This window comes from Scatophagus argus, chromosome 14 (assembly GCF_020382885.2).
Source record: "Scatophagus argus isolate fScaArg1 chromosome 14, fScaArg1.pri, whole genome shotgun sequence".
Taxonomy (NCBI): Eukaryota; Metazoa; Chordata; class Actinopteri; family Scatophagidae; genus Scatophagus; species Scatophagus argus.
In genome coordinates, this window is record NC_058506.1 from 22,859,331 (window position 1) to 22,880,227 (window position 20,897).

At 47.3% G+C, this 20,897-nt stretch overlaps 2 protein-coding genes, 1 long non-coding RNA gene and 2 other non-coding genes across 10 annotated transcripts; 3 read left to right on the forward strand and 2 right to left on the reverse strand.

Moving 5' to 3' along the window:
- The first annotated feature begins 1,149 nt into the window (after positions 1 to 1,149).
- ncf1 (neutrophil cytosolic factor 1) lies at positions 1,150 to 6,533 on the forward strand. Its single transcript, XM_046410441.1, has 11 exons — positions 1,150 to 1,307; positions 1,426 to 1,506; positions 1,635 to 1,710; positions 3,211 to 3,376; positions 3,528 to 3,586; positions 3,878 to 4,000; positions 4,430 to 4,537; positions 4,622 to 4,739; positions 4,830 to 4,943; positions 5,086 to 5,270; positions 5,403 to 6,533. Exons 1-11 carry the CDS (start codon positions 1,236 to 1,238, stop codon positions 5,564 to 5,566), a joined length of 1,266 nt encoding a protein of 421 aa, XP_046266397.1. The 5' UTR covers positions 1,150 to 1,235; the 3' UTR covers positions 5,567 to 6,533.
- Positions 6,534 to 6,920: 387 nt separating this feature from the next.
- Positions 6,921 to 6,992, reverse strand: trnaw-cca. The gene has a single exon. It is a non-coding gene; the product is annotated as a tRNA-Trp (tRNA).
- A 761-nt stretch (positions 6,993 to 7,753) lies between these two features.
- Positions 7,754 to 7,825, forward strand: trnae-cuc. The gene has a single exon. It is a non-coding gene; the product is annotated as a tRNA-Glu (tRNA).
- Positions 7,826 to 8,391: 566 nt separating this feature from the next.
- Positions 8,392 to 17,850, reverse strand: LOC124070497. 3 transcript variants are annotated; one of them, XR_006845195.1, is made up of 3 exons: positions 17,709 to 17,850; positions 17,498 to 17,618; positions 8,392 to 8,510 (listed from the first exon to the last, which is right to left on the reverse strand). It is a non-coding gene; the product is annotated as an uncharacterized LOC124070497 (long non-coding RNA). The 3 variants fall into 3 exon arrangements; XR_006845193.1 differs by lacking the exon at positions 8,392 to 8,510 and adding an exon at positions 9,333 to 9,608; XR_006845194.1 differs by lacking the exon at positions 8,392 to 8,510 and adding an exon at positions 17,192 to 17,274.
- Positions 9,001 to 20,883, forward strand: st6gal1 (ST6 beta-galactosamide alpha-2,6-sialyltranferase 1). 4 transcript variants are annotated; one of them, XM_046410436.1, is made up of 10 exons: positions 9,001 to 9,264; positions 9,582 to 9,687; positions 10,054 to 10,133; positions 14,568 to 14,774; positions 15,276 to 15,632; positions 15,709 to 15,973; positions 16,144 to 16,241; positions 17,500 to 17,601; positions 17,779 to 17,953; positions 18,120 to 20,880. In XM_046410436.1, exons 3-10 carry the CDS (start codon positions 10,122 to 10,124, stop codon positions 18,431 to 18,433), a joined length of 1,530 nt encoding a protein of 509 aa, XP_046266392.1. In that variant the 5' UTR covers positions 9,001 to 9,264; positions 9,582 to 9,687; positions 10,054 to 10,121; the 3' UTR covers positions 18,434 to 20,880. The 4 variants fall into 4 exon arrangements, with proteins under 4 accessions (XP_046266392.1, XP_046266395.1, XP_046266393.1 ...); XM_046410439.1 differs by lacking the exon at positions 14,568 to 14,774 and having other exon boundaries at positions 18,120 to 20,881; XM_046410437.1 differs by lacking the exon at positions 10,054 to 10,133.
- The last annotated feature ends 14 nt before the right edge of the window (positions 20,884 to 20,897 follow it).

Here is a 20,897-nt window from a genome sequence, read left to right on the forward strand (position 1 = left end):
CCTCCAGAACATATTTATTTTACTTATTTTATTTTGTTTTATTCTTCTATTATATGTTACTCGTTACATTCTATGTATGCACCAATCACCAAAACAAATTCCTAGTAATGTACAATGGCAATAAAGACGTTTCTGATTCTGATTCTTTAGTCCAATTACTTTCTTCCAGATGTTAAACATATACACACAAACCGGACTGATGCAGTGATTCATGTAGTGAATCAGTGACAGTAATGTGACTCTGGATGTCTCACGGGAAGGAAATCATCTGCTTTCTCCAGACTCCAGCTATTGAATTTTCTCTCGTGTTTCTCTCGTGTCGAGTTTTCACGAGGACAAAACAAATGTTTTCCTCAGTGGAGGAAGTTTCCCCATGTGGGTTTGTTTATGATTCTTTTTACTCTGTTTTTGTTCCTCTTTGTCTGTTGCAAAAGTTTTGGAAATCACAAGCTGGACCTGAAAGCCCCTCTGAACGCCCACACGAGTGCCACAGAAGAACGGTTGCTACGGAAATGGAAAGACATGTTTCTGTGTGCAGAGCGACAGCATGAGTGTGTACATACATGACGAAGAACCCGACACAGTGATTCCCCTCCTGGACTGTTGAGAAAAAGCTGTGAGGGGAATTCTGCCATTACAAGATTTCTTTAAATTTGACCGTTTGCTGCTCAATATTTGGCTGAAGTCAGTGCGTCCAGGGTCTGTTTCTCCAACAGATAACTACAGCAGTGGGCAAATGAAATATTTGGCCTGACGATGGCGCTAGAGGAAATTGTCAGCAGGACTCTTCTTCTCAGGAGCTTCTGTTCAAACAGCAGCCCCTCCAATCAGCCGTGGAGAAATTTCAGCCCGCACCAAACGCACTCACTGACAAGCACAAAACAAGCGGCAGAACAGAACGACGGCGTGACACTGAACTCAGCACGGTGATGCTGGCACATCATTAAAATAACGACTTCTCCAAACCAAAAGCAGCCAAAAGCTGAAACAGGAAACTGGACCTTCAGTTTGTGTGTGAGGCTTCAATAAAAGACCAACAGAACCTGAGAGAGTAAAGTGAAAGCAACAGGATTTCCTTGTTTCTTTCTCTCCATAGTGAAGTTTAATGACTTTGGTAAAGAGGAACTAACCCCCCCTCGCACACACACACACACACACACACACACACGGTATATAAGCCTCACGTCTGCTGCGTCCTCTCTCAGCTGGACTCCGTCACTTCGTCGTGTCTCAGCATGGAGGACACCTACGTCAGGCATGTGGAGCTCCTGGGCTTCGAGAAGCGTCTCTTCCCCAGTCAGCACTACGTGAGGCTCAAAACATTTACTCTACAAACACAGACTGAAATGTTCAAATTTAGAGAAATTCTTTTTGAAATAACCCACAGCTCTTTATGAGTCTGAAGCAGAGTGTGCGTCTGTGCAGGTCTACATGCTGATGGTGAAGTGGAGCGACCTGTCGGAGAAGCTGATCTACAGGACGTATCCTGAGATCCACACCTTCCATGTGAGTTCCTCTGCTGGTTTGTGCTGCTCAGGGGCTTAAAACACGTCAGTCTGACCTGATTCATAATCTGCTTTCTACAACCAAAGTGCAGATTCTGCGTTCAGAAATGTTTTGTGTTTTGGCGACAGAAATCCCTGAAGGAGATGTTTCCCATCGAGGCCGGTCAAATAGAAAAGAAGGACAGAATCATCCCTTCACTACCAGGTGAACAAACGTTCTCCATACTTTGCTGTTTGTATGTCTGTCAGTGTGGTTAGTCAGTTGTTCTAACAAGCTGCAGAATCTTACTTAAAGTTAACTCAGATCAGTGTGAAGCAGAAGAGGCGTTTTAAAGCTGTCTGCATGCTGCTCCCTCAGGAAGCACCTGGGCTCAACATGTGTGTGAATCCACTTCTCTTTTCTTGTGCTGAAGCCACTGAGCAAACTACCTGAAATCAGAACGTCTACATGTGCTGCGAGCAGCCCACGCATATCACCGAAATAGTGATGAAATTTAATCATCACGACTCCTGAAGGCACAAAATTCTACACGCTGAACCTTTAATCTTCACACAAACTGAAATGTAGGGAGACAGACTGTCTGAGCGCCGAGTGAGGCCTTCAGGTTCAGTATCATCATGTCTGGGTGGAGACTCAAACACATGAACTGGGTGGGTGGATGCGCTGCAAGGGTTTCTGTCTGCTGTGTGGGCAGCATGAAAACTAAACTCTGTTACTTTTCCCAGTTTTGTCTTCAGGCTTTTGGGGGTGTTTTTATTTATTTATTCTCTGCTTCGGCCTTTCCAAATTGTTGTAACGGCCCAACATTTTTTCACTGAAAAACCTCAAATTTTCTTGATCAAACACGCGCACCCTCCACAAACTGAGACACTGGACACTGCAATGACCATCAGTCCACCCATTTCCAGTCTTTATGCTAAGCTAAGCTAAGCGCTTCCTGACTCCAGCCGTTGAACACACAAGCCAAAACACATGGTGTTGAACTGAGAAGTGTCATTCTTGTGTCCGTCTTGTGCTTTCAGTTTTCTGTGGCCAGGAGCCATGACAGGAGCACTAAGATAGAGCAGGGTTTTACCAGACGATTTTCTGTTCCTGTTCAGATGTTCAGGCCGGTTTTCATGAAAACAGAACTGCACACATTCCTCTTGTGAAACCCTAATTACAAAACAAAACTTGTTGCAAATTAGAGAAAGAGAAGCAGAGACGAAACCTCATCCTGACGCAACAGAAGCCTCCCCTTCGGAAACTTCCACCTGCTCAAAGTCACGTACTGCCTCGGAGTACCGAGCAGAGGAACCCTGACGAGCCCTGCACATCAACAGGGCATCAAAACACACAGAAACACACATTTTACCAAACGGTTTGTGAAAACATTCATCAAACTAACTGCACTTATCACACAGACGTACCATGTGGGGTGGAAGTGGGCCTTCAGGGCACTCGGGTAAACCTCAAACTGTACTTCACTATTCAGCTTGTGTAAATTGTGCTTCATTACGTTCATCACCGTTTATTCTAAACTTTGACAGAAGGATTTTTACTTTTACTGCAAATACACATCTGTTCCAAATATCGGTCATCGATTGATCGCTAATGATCTTTCCTGACGCTCCCGTCATCACACCCCTCGTCTGCATGTTCACACTCGGGTGTGTCTTTCACCCGTGACTGAGCTCCAGCTGACGTGGTGTCTTGTGTCCTCAGCGCCGCGGTGGTTGGACAGCCAGAAGTCCACAGAGACCAGGCAGAGCACGTTGGCGGAGTACTGCCACTCGCTGGTCAACCTGCCGCCTCACATCTCCCGCTGCAAACACCTGGCCAGCTTCTTCAAGGTGCGACCAGAGGACGAAAACCCACCGGCCCCAAACACGTCAGTACCTCACACACACACACACGCACACGTCTGCTCACACTGTTGCATCGTAGAAGTGAAATGGACAATGCGTCGCTTTAAAATGAACAAGTCAAACAGTGAAGATGACATGTTGGCATGTGGAACAAATGAAAAATGTCCTCCTCAGACTGAAAAGGAACGAGACGTTCGTGGTGTCCAGGGAGTTGGCCAGAGGCAACGCGTCTGGTGAGTCTTTGTCAAACAAATCGATTGTTAACGACCTTTGGAGATGAATACTGAAGAGAAGAGAGCGGCTTCTGAAGGTTTGGCTTTGCATATCCGTTATCTGTTTGCTGGAGTATTTAAGCAAGCAGGTTTGTGTGTCAACAAATACACAATATTTTAAAAGACGAGTAGATTTTGCTTTCAGTTGTAAAGACGTGACTTTGATTCTGCAAAGGGCTATTAGATTAGTTTTGTGTGAACATCGCAGGTGTTTCCTGGAGTTAAAGGAGATGATTGTGTTTGACCTCTCAGAGATTTCCGGCCCCATCATACTGGACACCTACAGGGTGCTCGCAGATTACACCAAGACGTCCAAGCATGAGATCAACCTGCACACCGGAGACCTGGTGGACATCGTGGAGAAAAATCAGAATGGTGAGAAGAGAACCACATTGAAAGGCTCAGCTTCCCCGGGACGCTTTTAGACTTTTAGTTATTTCAAACTAAAAACCGTATTTCAGTTCAGGACCTTTTTGTTCAGGGATCAAACGTCCAAATGAACCGTTTCTTTTCACTCAGGATATTTCTGTATTTTGTGTGGTTTTATTTGTGCTCTTCTTCCTGGCTTGAAGAGAAAAAGCGAAGCGCCTGTTGGTTAACAGGATGTCACACACTTCCAGTTTAGGCTTTAGCAACACCAGAGCGTGATGGCAGCCAGTGCTGTTTGATCTCAGTCAGTCAAATCTGATCAGCTTTCAGTGTCAACGTCCTAATAAATAATCTCACTCTGTGACGTCTGAGTAAAGATACTCGACAAATGTGAGCACGCTTTGAGCTGCTGTGGTCCTGATCTTTTGTGTTCAGGTTGGTGGTTCTGCCAGTGCGAGTCCAAACGAGGCTGGGTTCCCGCCTCCTACCTGGAACCTCTGGACGGCCCGGAGGAGGCCGAGGACGCCGAACCAGACTATGAAGGTGAGCTGTTCGTGCTGTCCTCTGGATTAGAAGCCTGCTGAGGCTTCCCCAGTGGCTCGGTAACCGTGTTGTGTGTCCCTGCAGGTGAGCTGCACGTCACCATCAAAGCCTACAAGGCAGAGCAGGAGGACGAGATCTCTCTGGAGCTCGGTGAAACCATCGAGGTCATTCACAAGCTGCTGGACGGCTGGTGGGTCGTCAGGTATGAGTCTCACACACAGCAAGGCGTTGGACTGGAGGCCTGGCCCGGTCATCTGTACAGCCACAACTTGTAAAATGTTGTTTTGTTCAGGAAAGAAGGTGAGACTGGCTTTTTCCCCTCCATGTTCCTGCACAAGGCTGGCAAGAAGGAGCAACATGAAGCAAAGAGGGCGAACGTGCAGGGACAGAAGCCCCCACCTCGCAGGTACGCCAGAGACTGAGTGACTCTGTGACACCAGTTTGTGATTTCATGCACTCATCTGTTCTTAAAAATCAGTGCTCCACATTGATAAGATGATGACATCCATCACCTCGGTGAAACTTTGTGTGTCCTTCTTCGCTCTCAGGTCTACTATCCGAAATGCCAAGAGCATTCACAACAAGTCTCGGCAGCGGCTCAGCCAGGAGGCCTACCGCAGGAACAGCCGCCGCTACCTCCAGCAGAAGGGGGACAAGGGGGGCCGCCTCGCCGAACCACACAGGACCTCCAAGAACACCGCGAAGTCACCGCTGAGGGAGAGGAAGAACCAGGGTAATGCAACCACGATCACGCCGACGCTTGTCACGTCTGGGGAACCTGAATTCAAAACTTTAACTCAGACTTTCCGTCTTTAGTTTCGTCAATCAGAATTTGTGAAGCATCTCTGTTATTTGTAACCTACAGACAACATTCCCGAGCAGTCCGGCTCCAGTTCGGAGAGCGAGCTGAAGAAGGAGGCTCCGGTCATCCCTCCCCGGCCCAGTCCGGAGCTCATCCTGGAGCGCTGCAGCGACAACACCCGCAAGAAAGTCAGTATCCACAAGTCCCGGCCCAGCTCCGACAGCTAGCGTGGGGACCCACCATACGTCTCAGACACCATGAAACGGGAGCTTTTGTCCTCCCTCACTTTGTGGTGTCAACAAATGGGAGAGCAGGTGGTCATTTGAGTAAAAGATGATACAAAATATTAATAGATAGTAAAAGTGATGGAAAATAACTAAGGATTTGCTTTCTTTTTTATATTACATTGTATTTGGTGTGGTAACTTGCTTTAAGTTTGATGTTGTTCTGTAGTTTTCTTATTCCAAATTAATCCTATTAAAACCAACAATGCGTTAAGAAGTCTCTCGATACTCACCAAACATGTACATATTTAAAACCCCTCACGAAAACTAAATAGTTTTTGCATCTGTCAGGGACTATTTTCGGATGGATCCACATTTGGTGTTCTATCGAGTATTTGTGGAAGCAGGACCGAGTGTGTGGGAAAATAAACTACTGTGTGTGTGTGTGTGTGTGTGTGTGTGTGTGTGTGTGTGTTGAGGTAAGGAAGGAACAACAGTGTGGCCTACTGAGAACGTACACGATGTCAGTAAATCTTAACTATAAATGTGAATTATCTCACGATAACGAGACGTTTAAAGGAAAAGTTGTGTAATTTTTGGGGAAATACACTCATTTGCGCTGTGGCAGACTTATTTGAGAAGACTGATGCCACTTCTATATGGTAAATATGATGCCAAACAAACCAACCAGCACTTCTCAAGATGACTCAGCACATTATAGAGATAGAATCACAATTGGTTTGGCTGCATTTGTTTTGGGAAAAAAGTTTGTAATTGTTACAAAGGTATATAATTATGAAAACAAATTTAAAAAGCAGTTGGAATATTATTTTTGGTGAATTTAATGGCCTGTCAATTTATATAATGAGTCATTTATTTACTTCTTTACATTCTTTCATTCTGGCAGCTTCAGACCACTTTGTAACTGTACGTTTTAAAAGTGTTATATAAATAAATCTTTATAAATTTACTCCACCATATTCTTCTGACTTTCCTGGCTGTATCAGAACTCTCACAAGCTTTTGTTGGACCAACAGGACAGAAGTAAGTTACAGCCAATGTAGGTCTGTCTTTAGAAAGCCTCAAAGTCAACAACCTGCAGCACATTTAGAAACGAGGCTGAGGGTGGCGAGGACACACGGTTCACGTTAAACGCGCCTTCACCTGAGGTTCTGGCTTACAACTACAGTCGGTCCCTCGGGCGCCACAAAATGGCCGCCCACGCAGAGCGCGCACATCATCTGTAAATGCTATATTGTAGTAGTAAGTTATATTTCTATAATGTGTCATAGTTAGGTTTTGCGAATATTCATGGATTCAGTGGAAGAAAATGATAATAAAAAAAAAACAAAAACTTTGACCCCGACGTGATTTGAACACGCAACCTTCTGATCTGGAGTCAGACGCGCTACCGTTGCGCCACGAGGTCCCACTATCGCCCAGCCGGTTCCGGGCTACATGAAGACCGAACAGCTTGGGTTTGACATGGCTGTGAAGGGTTTATGTTCAGGTTCTTGGAATTGACGAAATTTCCGTGTTGAAACAACCTTAAACAGTAACATGAGGTTGGTTGAGTAAAACAAAATAGTAACTGACTACCAAGCTGCTAACGAGATTAAACTAGGTTATCCAGCTAGCTAACGTGACCAAATTGTACTAAGAAAGAGAGAAAGAATAACCGTTAATTTACCTGCTATGTTATCTCTTTAATGACGCGAACACGGAGACTCGTGAAGATAATGAAAACGGTTTAACTGACCTACCAGCTAAAACAGAAGCAGAGTTAACTCGACTCTGTTTAAGGTGACGTGATTTACTACATGTATGTATATATATATTTCCCTTTCTTGTAAATACTTTATTCTTCATTTTTATTATTATTATTGCTATTCTGTATTTTGTATGGTGCACAGGACAGAGAAAAATCCGGAGTCAAATTCCTTGTATGGTCACACATACTTGGCAAATAAAGCTGATTCTGATTCTGATATGTTAATCAGGACCTGTGTGTAAGGAACGTTAGCCACTTAGCTAACTAGCCTCAGACCACAACCACCAAATTAATCGCCAGTGAAACAAGAGCTCGCGCTCTCACGTCACAAGGTTACTTGTTCCAAGGCAAAACCTTATGGACGTTGTCCCTTCTGCGATGCCTATAATTGAAGTGCCGGCCTCTGTGTCCTTCAGTTTTCCCTGGTGGTCTAGTGGTTAGGATTCGGCGCTCTCACCGCCGCGGCCCGGGTTCGATTCCCGGTCAGGGAACATTACGCTTTTGGACACCAATAATAGGTACGTCACCTAAGTCAGCGAATGACAAACAAATGGAAAGACATACAAATACATTTTGTCAACTTGCTGTATAAGAATTATACATCATTTATTCATTTATTTATTATTCCATTGCCACTTCTATCAATTTTTATGAATAGAAATAATTCTCCTTAAAAGGAGATGCATTAATAATATTGTGCAGTTATTTGCTTATTTCCAGGTGCATAAGTACTGAATATTTAGTATTGTGATATCTGTTGAATAAACGATTTGGATATACTTTCATATGAGTCCTACAGTTTCAGATTGTTTCTCGTTCTGCTGTAAAGAAGTGGCGCTCTGGGAACAAATAAAGACTTGTTTGTGTTTTATGTAATATACTGTAGAACGTCACGCATATTCATTAAAGCATTAAAGCGAGCAACAATAAAAGAGACGAGGACATGACATACAGAAAGGTATTTCATCATCATTATCTGAAAATGAACTATATTACAGTAATACAGTTAGAGTGCGCTGATGATGATGAGAAATCCATCATCAGACTGGTGATAAAGTCTGTCTTCATTTTCTCTCTCCTGCAGAGGGATTGCGTGTCTTGGCTGCTGCAGGGGGATGCGTCAAGTTATACAGGTTTGATACGGAGAGAACCGGATATCTGGGGATTAGCCCTTCCCTTCAAAATAAAACACACCCAAGTAATACGTCACCACTGAAACTGCTGGTAACCATCTGTGATGCTTTGTAGAAATCCGTTTTCTGTTCACGGGAGTAAAGGTGAGTTACATTAAATACACGCACAACAGGCTACACTCACTAAGCATTTTTAGAGATGGCGTCATAGTGACCAGTACATAGTAATTAAATACATTTACTCAAGTACTGTTCTGTACAATATCGATGAAGATGTAAAATATGCGCTGTTTAATCCACTACAGTTATATAACTGGCCACATCATTTGTGTCTCCAAACTCAATAGAATTGATTTTAAAAATAAATGTAGGCTACTACCTGTACTACTATTGCTATTTAAGCAACATTTGAATTTGAATTTCCCTTCGGGGATAAACAAACGAATTCTGATTCTGATAATAGGTAAAGACGAAACAAAGAAGCACTACGAACCGTTAACCGCCCGCAGCTCTTAATTTGAAAATCTCGACGGAAGCGGAAACTCTCCTCGCCGTTCGCTTGACGCTCGGTGCTGCAGCCTGTGCAGAGAGGATTTGCTGCACCAGTTCGTACTTCTCCAAATGCCACCGGACACCGACAGCGGCCTCGGGGCGGACGGACGCACGGACAGCGGCGGCTCCGCCACGCGCGGGAACATGGCGGCGGGAAAAACAGGCTGCTCGGTACCGCAGCGACGATAAACCAGAGGGACGACTCGGCTGGCGGGCTGGAAACCGAGGAGCATCACTGTACACAGGTCAACGAATAACAGCATAACACCTGAGACAGATCCGTTTCTCTGTCCTGTCCTTAGCCTGTCTGTCTGTCTGTTACCATCATGTGTCTGTGGTGATCCTGTGGTGACCTGTGTGGTCTCTGGTGATGGCCCTCCTGTAAATATGTTATTTAGCGTCTACATACTCATTACTTGCAGTAGTTTAGATCTTACTGTCTTACTGCATGGTTTGCTGTGCAGCACAGTCCCATATGGAGGTATGAAATGTTTTTTATGGCCATCCTCCTTCTCTGCCCTCCTGTCCTCTCTTCTGATTTTCCTGTATCTTCTCTCTCCAGATCAGTTGAGTCCAGATCTTTACTGTCCTACAAGAGGACGTGAAAACAGATGACGGCTGATCAACCATAACGGCCTGCGCAGCATACAGTAAAATAAGTTGATATGGTAAGAGAAAGAAAAACCACAGAAGAAGACAGACGATCTGTGAAAATCGAGAGGCAGTTTATGGCGTGTTACAGTCAGGGACGTTTAGTGAACGCGGGATACGTGAAAACACGAACTTGTTGCACCAAATTCCTCCTTGCAGAGAGCAGGACGTCACAGAAATTCCCTCAGACTGCTGATGACGAAGCTGAAGGTCGGCGGTGATGAAACTGGGCTTGGGTCAGTCAGAAGGGGTCAGTCAGAGACGGACGACGTGAGCGCTAACCCACAGTGACGCCGGATCACCTGGCAGGCCCTCCGGGGGTCGACGGAGAACAAGTCCAACGTGTGCTCTCTGACCGTGTGTGTTTTTATCTCCGTCCACAGAGGCCATGAGGGGACACCTGAAGGCAGCAGCCCGTTTCTAAGCAACAACAAGCGCGACACAGCACATCATGGCCTACAAGGTAACATCAGCGCCGCTCGCCACACTGAGCTCACGTCCATCATCTCCCCTCAGTCAGCCTGCATGACTCACCGCGTCAGCAGTAGTAACAGTTACTGCAGGTGTCGTGATTCATTCATCGCACTGGCACACCTACACCACTAGTGTGTTATAGTGTTACGCAGATGTGAGCGCAGGCTGAAGTCAGCCGAGAGGACATTCAGGGCTCCGGCTCGAGACGGGAGGAGTCGTCCCTGGAGAGCACCAAGTAATGAAGCCACGGTGGATTTGCTGGACTGAAAGAGTCAGCGCAGTCCTGCTGGAGCAGCTGCTGGTTTGTTCAGATAAACAGCTTGAACTCACCGTGACCGCGGGCCGCTCGTCCCGCAGGCTCGGCGTTTGGGCCCGCGTTTTGCCAAATATAACAGCCAAACCAAACTTTGAAAGGCTGTTCTTAAGTGTCGGTTTCGAAAAGCAGAGAAATCTTTTACCATCTAAACGTTTGCCAGTTGATTCTCACAGGTTTTGTGTCATCACGTTGGATCGCGTTCTCCGATGCTGAAGCGACCAATCAGCAGCCTCCGTGTGTTTGATTCAGAGCTCTGCTGACACATACATCACCATCTAACCCGCTCAGCCAGATTAACACACACACAGGCAGCCAGAGGTGTTCGCTATTATGTGTGGAACTATGGAGCCATAAACTACTCAAGATTAAAAGGTAGAAGAGTGTGTGTGTGTGTGTGTGTGCGCGCGCTGAGGATTTAGGGCGATACAGGGGGACTCCACCACCATCTGTCTGAAGCTCTGCAGCCTGCAGCACTGCAGCCGTTACATTCATTCATTCATTCATTCGGAGGAGGAGGAGGAGGTGGAAGACGAGGAGGAGGAGCAGCTGACAGGCGTGATATGCTGTGGCAGCCATGTTGGAGGTCCACAGCTGAGTGTAAAGCAGCCTGTAACGAGCTGACATGCTAATGTGCTCCTGCTGCTGTGCTGGACAGGAAGACTCTCCTGCTTCTTTTTTTCTGGTTTCCTGTGATTTCGGGGCTGAGTGTGTTGCTGCGTTGCTCAGGTGCAGCAGCTTCACCTGGTCAAACCTCGTCACTGCTGGTCGTCCACCTTCCGATTAACAGTTTATGTTCATCCGTTCATTCGGAGGACGAGGAAGACGACAAACAAGGAGAGACTGAAACCAAAGTTGTGTGTTGTGTTCATGTTCAGGCTCTGGCGGTGTGGGCAGAAACGCCACAGCAGCAACATATTGACTGCACTCAAACGCAGCGCGGCGAGCGGTCACGTGTGCGCTGTGTCCCATAGGGTCTGATATATGTGGAGGACCGGATCGATTCTGTCCTCTGCTCCATGGAAAACTGACTTCTTGTTGTTCCCATCGGTTTATGCTGCCATGTTGTGCAGCAGCACAAACTGAACCCACGCTTGTTGACACTGAATCACTTCCTGCTTCACACACGCCCTCCATTTTGTGTCGCTTATCCAGATCAAGGTCACAGTGGCCTCAGCTCCTCCTGAGGTGACCCAGAACGGGCCCAGATCTTTTCCCAGTGCTTTTCATCGTGTCATCTTGAGGCCTTCTTCTACCTGCCGCAGGAAACGCTGAGTCATGTTAGACCACCTTCCGCCCCGCGGGGACTTATTTGGGCTCAGGGATTACGTTCCACCGCGTCACTCGTCTTTTTGTGAGCCTGAAGCCAAACTCTTCAGCACCAGCTCAGCCACTCAAATCAGAGTTTTTACACTCGGGGGACGATCGCGTTCTAAGTGCTGGAGCTGCAGATCGTCTGGGGACCGGAAACAGGACGGGTTGTCGGTCGCGTCCAGTGTGGGCTGCAACTTGTATTTTTAGCCCGTATTTGTTTACATTTTGGCCGCTTTGCACCACTGAAAGTCTGCTGAGTTAACCGTGAGCAGCAGATCCCCGCAGACAGGAAACGTAAAAACGACAGGATTCTCAGGGAGGTTCTGCGGCGTTCAGCTCTCTTCTCGGTGGACTTGTGGACTGTAAAAGCGTGATCGTGGTGTCAAATCAAGGCCATCGGGCTGTGAAGGTCAGTCTGACTGTCGGTTTCTGCAGCTGCAGCTGCCAAACCACAAACATCAGCTTCTGCTTGTTAGTGTCAACGTCGTCTGTCCCTCCTCGCCACGAGTCTCCTGTCCCCAAGACGTCTCCCCTCCTACCTGCTCAGTTTGACTTCCTCCCATGGATGACAGTCGAGTCGACTGTGTCGGCTGCTCCCCTCCTGTCCTCACTCTGTCCTCATCCTGTCCTCTCTCTATCTCTTATTCTCTCCTCTCTGTCCTCATCCTGTCCTCTCTCTGTCTCTTATTCTCTCCTCTCTGTCCTCATCCTGTCCTCTCTCTGTCTCTTATTCTCTCCTCTCTGTCCTCATTCTCTCCTCTCTCTGTCCTCATCCTGTCCTCTCTCTGTCTCTTATTCTCTCCTCTCTGTCCTCATCCTGTCCTCTCTCTGTCCTCATCCTGTCCTCTCTCTGTCTCTTATTCTCTCCTCTCTGTCCTCATCCTGTCCTCACTCTGTCCTCATCCTGTCCTCTCTCTATCTCTTATTCTCTCCTCTCTGTCCTCATCCTGTCCTCTCTCTGTCTCTTATTCTCTCCTCTCTCTGTCCTCATCCTGTCCTCTCTCTGTCCTCATCCTGTCCTCTCTCTGTCTCTTATTCTCTCCTCTCTGTCCTCATTCTCTCCTCTCTCTGTTCTCATCCTGTCCTCTCTCTGTCTCTTATTCTCTCCTCTCTGTCCTCATCCTGTCCTCTCTCTGTCTCTTATTCTCTCCTCTCTGTCCTCATCCTGTCCTCTCTCTGTCTCTTATTCTCTCCTCTCTCTGTCCTCATCCTGTCCTCTCTCTATCTCTTATTCTCTCCTCTCTGTCCTCATCCTGTCCTCTCTCTATCTCTTATTCTCTCCTCTCTGTCCTCATCCTGTCCTCTCTCTGTCTCTTATTCTCTCCTCTCTGTCCTCATCCTGTCCTCTCTCTGTCTCTTATTCTCTCCTCTCTGTCCTCATTCTCTCCTCTCTCTGTCCTCATCCTGTCCTCTCTCTGTCTCTTATTCTCTCCTCTCTGTCCTCATCCTGTCCTCTCTCTGTCCTCATCCTGTCCTCTCTCTGTCTCTTATTCTCTCCTCTCTGTCCTCATCCTGTCCTCACTCTGTCCTCATCCTGTCCTCTCTCTATCTCTTATTCTCTCCTCTCTGTCCTCATCCTGTCCTCTCTCTGTCTCTTATTCTCTCCTCTCTGTCCTCATCCTGTCCTCTCTCTGTCCTCATCCTGTCCTCTCTCTGTCTCTTATTCTCTCCTCTCTGTCCTCATCCTGTCCTCTCTCTGTCCTCATCCTGTCCTCTCTCTATCTCTTATTCTCTCCTCTCTGTCCTCATCCTGTCCTCTCTCTGTCTCTTATTCTCTCCTCTCTCTGTCCTCATCCTGTCCTCTCTCTATCTCTTATTCTCTCCTCTCTGTCCTCATCCTGTCCTCTCTCTGTCTCTTATTCTCTCCTCTCTGTCCTCATCCTGTCCTCTCTCTGTCTCTTATTCTCTCCTCTCTGTCCTCATTCTCTCCTCACTCTGTCCTCATCCTGTCCCCATCCTGTCCTCTCTCCTTTTTTCCATCAGGCCTGTCCCCTGATGGATCAGGCTATTTTCCTCCTCCTCCTCCTCCTCTCTGCTCTTTCTCCCTGATTTGACGCGTTGCCCGGGGCGATGATGGCGAGCTCCGTGTCCTCGTTCTTCTTCTTTGTTGTTACACAGTGAGAAAACCTGTTAATGTGGTTTGTTTCAGTCTGATTGTTGCAGCCATGGAAACACTCGTAAAGCACTTTATTCATCTATAATTAATAGGACAATAAAAAACAGGAAGTGAAAGAACTGACTGTAAATTAATTGATCCATCAATAAGCTGGTCCAGTTAAAAGCCAGTACCCATGGGGGTTCCCACTGCAGACTTTCATCAGCATAAAGCACAAAATGTACGGTGGCCCTGAGGTCCGATTTGCTGTCATGTTTTGCCGCTTTGAAAGCATCACGTAAAATACTAAAAGAAAAGTGAAAACCAACAGGAAACACAAGTGACGAATGGAGTTTCCCTTTCAAATGCCTGATTGAACACAGGAAGTGCTGTTGAGCTGCAAGCTGCCAGTGGTTTACAGGAGGGACGGAGACGAGTCCCTCATTTAGAGGATGAATTCTGTGATATGTGACCGTAACGAACTGAAGGCGAACCTCAGCCACAACATCTGAACTTCTCTTTAAGTAACGACGCATGAATTTTTGATATGACGACAGTTAAACATCACAGGCTGACGTCAGCAGTTTGTGGTCTGACTGACGTATCATCACCGAACGAACACGTAGGAGCAGATTTACACATGTGTGTGCGTGTGTGTGTGTGTGTGTGTGTGCGTGTCTTTGTGTGTGTGGTGCATGCAGATCCCCGGGGCAGCCATGGACAGAGTCAGCCTGCTGTGGCGCCTGAGGCGTCGGGCTCGCCGTGGAGCGCTCTGCATGGCCTTCTTCTGCATCTCCATGGCTCTGCTCTACGCCCTCTGTGCTGAGAACAGCGTGCCCGTCACCGACGCCATCTTCGGGGTCCGGGCGCGAACGCGGGCTCAGCCTCGAGCGCGCTCTGTCATCAAGGTGTGGGCTTCACTGTCGTGCTGGTTTTCTGGCTGAATCATTTAACCCAAATTGACAGAAAACTGCTTTTCCCACCTTTAGTCTTTAATCCTTTAATAAGAAGTATTTGTACGTAATTGTTAACAGCTTTTTGACCCTTGTGTTTCACTGCTAATGTTTGTACTGATTTGGGACACGCGTTGTCTGTGGGCCTCAGCCACAGCGTCTGCATCAGCAGCAGCTAAAGTCACAAACACACTTGGTGAGCAGACTAGCTGTCAGATTAGCTGGTCTCTCTCATTATCTACTGTGTTAGCGGGACGCAGACACATCTGTCTGTGTTCCTCTTTCTGTCTTCGCTCTGAAACTAAAGCGAATCCTGGTTCTAAACCAGGAACTGAGCCTGAGCTGAAGAATGAAAGAAGACCAAATAACTTCCAAACTCCAGTTTGCAGTGATTTCCGTCTCTGGATGTATAATGAGCTACAGGAAGTGACATCACAGCCTCTCTGACTCCCACAGGTGTTGCGAGGCGGAGCCAAGCCCATGTACATCGACCCTCAGAAACTCCCGGGTGTCGTCCCAGGTGACCCCCGCCGTCCAATCCCGGTCCTCTCCTCTCCAAACCACACCAGCGAAGCCGCGGACTTGCTGTCAAAGCGGAAGCCGAGAGAGCGGGAGTCTTCCGGGTTTTTCTCCCGGCTGCTGCCGCGCCCTTTAACCCGAGCGTTGGAGACCCTGTTCGGAGGCCGGCGGAGCGCCAAAGGCGGGGATGCGGAGTTCTTCGGGCCTCATGGACCTTTGGGTGAGGTGTGGGATGACGAGATGTCCAGCAGCATGCTGGGAAGCAGACTGAGGAAGGTGGTGCAGAATTATCAGGTGAGACATCTCATCGGAAATCTGACAACTCGTTTGTTTGTTGTCCCTGATCTTCTTCTTCTTGTGTTTCTTTCAGGCCATGAATAAGTATGGAGTCGAGCTCTCGGGCCCCGGCGGCGTGTCCAGCAGGCCCAAGCTGAGCGGCGCCAAGCTTCTCTGCCAGCTGAAGGACAAAGTGGAGGTGACGACTTTGACCCCTGACCTCCAGCCCTTCTCGTCGCTGCCCTGGGCCGCCCAGCTGCCGCCGAAGCAGCTGACCTCCGACCTCGGACCGTACAAGAGCTGCGCCGTGGTGTCGTCCGCGGGGTCGCTGCGCTACTCTGGATTGGGCAAAGAGATAGGTGAGGTGCTCACTCTCATCATCAGGACTGAACCACCAACTGTCTGTAAAGATGGACAACATGAAGACATTGCCCCCTGCTGGCTGTCTGCAGTGAAGCTCATAAACCCCTCCATTACATGCAAAGTTCCAGTGCTTCTAAAAAAACTATTTTCTGTTGTTAAATTACAGACTCTCATGATGCTGTACTGCGCTTCAACGCGGCGCCCACCAGCGGCTATGAGAAGGACGTCGGTTCTAAAACTACGATCCGCCTCATCAACTCGCAGGTGAACACACACTGAGACGCGTTCATGTCTCCCGCCACAGCACTCAGCACAGTTTAGCCCCAAACCGAGGAAAAATCAACTGTGAAATAACCGTTTCAGGAGCTTCAGGAGCTTCAGGGGCTTCAGGAGCTTCAGGAGTTTCAAGAGCCTCAGGAGCTTCGGGGGCTTCAGGAGCTTCAGGGGCTTCAGGAGCTTCAGGAGCTTCAGGAGTCTCAGGAGCCTCAGGAGCTTCAGGGGCTTCAGGAGCTTCAGGAGCCTCAGGAGCTTCAGGAGCCTCAGGAGCTTCAGGAGTCTCAGGAGCTTCAGGAGTCTCAGGAGCCTCAGGAGCTTCAGGGGCTTCAGGAGCTTCAGGAGCCTCAGGAGCTTCAGGAGTCTCAGGAGCTTCGGGAGTTTCAAGAGCCTCAGGGGCTTCAGGAGCTTCAGGAGCCTCAGGAGCTTCAGGAGTCTTAGGAGCTTCAGGAGCTTCAGGAGTTTCACCAGCTGCTAACCAACTGCCCTCCAGGAAAACCCAGACACAGATCCGTACATGTAATAATGTGTTAAATCCCAGATGTAAATATTTGAAAGAGCATAAGCAGCTCCAGGGACTAAAGGTTTATCAGCAGTTGAGAGCTGATTTATAAGCAACGAGAAACACTAAAATCTCACTGACAGGATCAAAGTCAGACGTATTAAACCTGATGGATGAATGAGAATATTCACAGGCTTAAACCTGATGGATTTTCTGTTTCCAACCAACCTTTTGATTCTTCATCAGCACATCTGAAAACCTGCTGAGAGTTGCCATAGTGACCATCCGGTGCTTCCAGTTATTTTTATTCTCACGCTTGCACAGGATTTAAAACAGAAAAGGCACATTCAGATAATCAGACGGTTTGTGCAAATCAATACATGCATTAATTAATTATCGTATTACTCATCTGTACAGATTTTAAGTTTTCAGCATCTTCAGGATCAGATTTATTCACTCCAGTCCATGAGGACACCAGCTTTCTCCTGCTGTAAGACTGCAAACTGCTACAGGTGTTCTGTTCTGGTTAAAGAACAACACGTTTAAGCTCACGTGTGTACTAATGCTGTTCCATTACAGGTGGAGGGCTTATTTGGACCTTGGCACTGTAATTTCCCAGTAGTGGGCCTAATAAAGGATTATCTTATCTTATCTTATCTTATTTCACTACGTCTGGCTTTGTTACAGATACTTGATTTAGGTTCATTTATGAAATGAGCTCAGTGTGTGTGGTAACGTGTCTTACAGGTGATGGCGTCTGATGACCATCGTTTCCTGTCCAGTTCTCTGTACAGCTCAGGTGCTCTGGTGGCCTGGGACCCCGCCCCTTTCTCCGCTGACCTCACTCAGGTGACGTTCACATCACACTGCACGCACAGAAAACCAGCGGACTGAACACTGGAAGGTTTCATCACACTAACAGTCTGCTGAATTAGCTGTCAGCACTTCCTGTTTACTTGTTGACGATTCTGTGACGTGCGTCTCATTTGAACCAGTTGCCTTCACTGCCCTGTGTGTCCCCCGCAGTGGTACAACAGGACCGATTACCCCATCTTCACGCAGTACCAGCGATACAGGAGGCTCCACCCTATGCAACCCTTCTACATCCTGCACCCCCGCTTTGAGTGGCAGGTCTGGCAGCGAATACAAGACAACATGGCTGAGCCCATCCAGAAGAACCCGCCTTCCTCCGGCCTGCTGGGTACGTGAGACGTCAGCTGTCTCACCACTTCCTGTTTGGAATCTCTACTCATAACACATCCATTAAGGGTTCAGTAAAGAAACGTTCAGATTGGGCTTAAATTAAATTAAATTATGAACAAACTGTGATCTGAAAACTGTGTCACTTCTCTTTGTGTCCTGTCCAGGCACCGTCCTGATGATGTCACTGTGCGAGGCGGTGCACGTGTACGAGTTCCTGCCGTCGCACAGGAAGACGGAGCTCTGCCATTACTACCAGCGTTTCTATGACGCCGCCTGCACGCTCGGCGCCTACCACCCTCTGCTGTACGAGAAGAACCTGGTCAAACGGATGAACCAGGGCGCAGACCGTGACATCTACACCCATGGACGCGTCACGCTGCCCGGGCTCAGCAAGCTGAACTGCACGCAGGCTGCTGACGGACACCGACCGGGACACCAACCGGGACACCAACCGGGACACCAACCGGGACGGACGTGAACACAGGGTGGAATCTTACACGAAGACACGAGGAAGGAGGACGCACAAACACGTCACACTGCCAAACCAAAAGGAAAGCTGTGCTGTTCAGCACACACACACACACACTCTCACCTGGTAAAGGACCACGCCGCTGTTTCTGAAGGGTTCATCTTAAAATATCATCTGTTTTCTGGTCTTTATCTCCTCCACATGTCAGCACTAAAACTTTATGGAATAATCAACCATCTGGCCTAATAATTCTAAGAAGTTTGCACGTGTTTAAATATATAAAGACCAAACAATTAACCATCCAAAGAAGGTATTTGTACATGAGTTTTGGGGGACTACTTTCAGCAGCGGATTAATCTGTATGTGGTTCTCAACTGAATATTAATCCTCTGCTTTTCTGTCAGCTCTTGCATGCCTGACTATACAGTAAATTACTTTAAAATCTCCTGTGATGAGACAGAAAAGATGACCAGTAGCTGTGGTGCAGGGTGCAGGTCTGAGGACATGTGGAGCGTCCACCGACTGTGGTTTATCGGACTGAAACATCAAAAACAACGGCATGGCCCTTTAATTCTGATCTTCATCTTCAACCAAAGTCTTAAACTGACGGAGTGAGAACCAGTCAGCTGGAGCTCATTAATCAAACGGAACAGAACAACCCTCCACTACGCAGCCCTGTGCACGCTGTGGCAGACTAGTTTGTCCACTGGGGGGCGCTGCTCTCGCTCTCTCACCTCTGACTATTACTTTGAAATCTCAAAGCCACTTTCCTTCTGATGGCTGTCTGTTCCCTTTGAGCGACCCGACTGTTCTAAAAGCAGCCGTGAAGCAGATTTCCATTTGTTAGTCGGAGTCTAGTTCAGTTTCTGGACCAGTTTTTCACTTCCTGTACTGCATCCCTCCCCACTCTGGGGGCCAGTCTGGTTCAGCTCAGTTTGAAATGAGTGAATAAAGACAATACTGGCTGCAGATGACCTGACTCCTAAACTCTTAACAGCAGCGATCCAACCTGCAAGTTAAACAAAATATTTTGTACCCACCCTGTAACATCCTGTTCCCAATAATCTTTTTATAAATCGATCAGAGTGTATATAACACAGCAGTAACACCCAGCAGGACCCTGTTTAGTGTGACACTGCGACTCAGCTCTGTGAAGCACAACTGTTTTATTTCCACAAACGAACATCCGATTCTTTTGCAGTAGTTCAGAGCTACAGAGGTGACCAACCAAAAGCAAGTTTAGCTGCGATGCTAACATAGCAGCTAGCTAAGCGACATGCGTTCCCTCTGCGTCTTTGTGTCTGTTGGGATGCTGACAAATGCATTAGTGGCTCTTCTACATAAAGTCTTCATACATCCATATACACTAAATCATTTCACTGCAAGTTTTTTGGAAAACAGAAAGCTAATGTAAAATGCAACGGACCCGAGATATCAATAGTAGCCTGTTAGCTTAGCTGATGCTACAAGTTCAAAGTAGTCATATAAACCTGCAGCTACACGCTAGTCAGCTAGCCTGTCGCCCTCCAAAGGCTAAGAGGCCGTAAAAAATAAATCCACGTTTCAGGAACTAAAACTCCAGTGTGTTTGCACTTCTGTGTCGTCCTTTCAGTGTTAGCACAGTGAAGAACAGCCTCATTGGTGTTACGACTTTTATGCTATTATTACCAACGCATGTGAAAAGGTTTTCTCCACAGTAGTGTAGCAACAGGAGAATGCAATAAAGAGAAATTACCTGCATGACACAGTTTCTGATTTTATCCCTTAACTGTTCTTTTTTTTTCACTAAATGTGACCGTCGATGTAAAACAGGTGAGCCAGGTGATATGCATGCAGGCGAAGACAAAGGACCCAGATTAGACTGCAGGAAGGTGGATGTCTCAGTTTTCATTTTGGAGCAGCAGAAAGAAACGTCAATGGCCTGGTGCCGTATGGTCATGGCTCATTTCACTGACTGATTTAAACGTCATCAGGTGGACCACTTACAAGTCGGCACGTGGAGTTTCGGCTCAGACGGAAGCCAAACGCGCTCAGTTGTTGTTGAAACAAAATGGCTCCGCTGCAGTTTGTCCGATCGTTTCTCTCTTTTAGCAGGACGTTATTGTTTATTCGGGAGGCGAGCACGCGATGTATTTTCCTCTGTATTTCAGAGGAAAACCGGGGGACATTTTGTCATCCCAACTCCTGCCCGTTTAGAGTGCGTTTGTGTAAAAGCGTTTTGCATTTGGTTTTAGCTTGCAGACGCACTTTTCCTCTGCTTTGCCTCCATCCTCTGAGCCAGTTGGGTGTTAAGCTGTTAACTGTGGTTTCATGTGCTTGATTGTATTTATTATTTCTTAATATTTTCCTGTGCTACTGGACTCCTGTCACTTCATGTTAGAATAAAAATGCAAAATCGCATCGGCAGTAAATCATTCTTTTTGACTGGCATCACTGTATATAAACTATCATGTATATAGTATCTGGTTTTGGC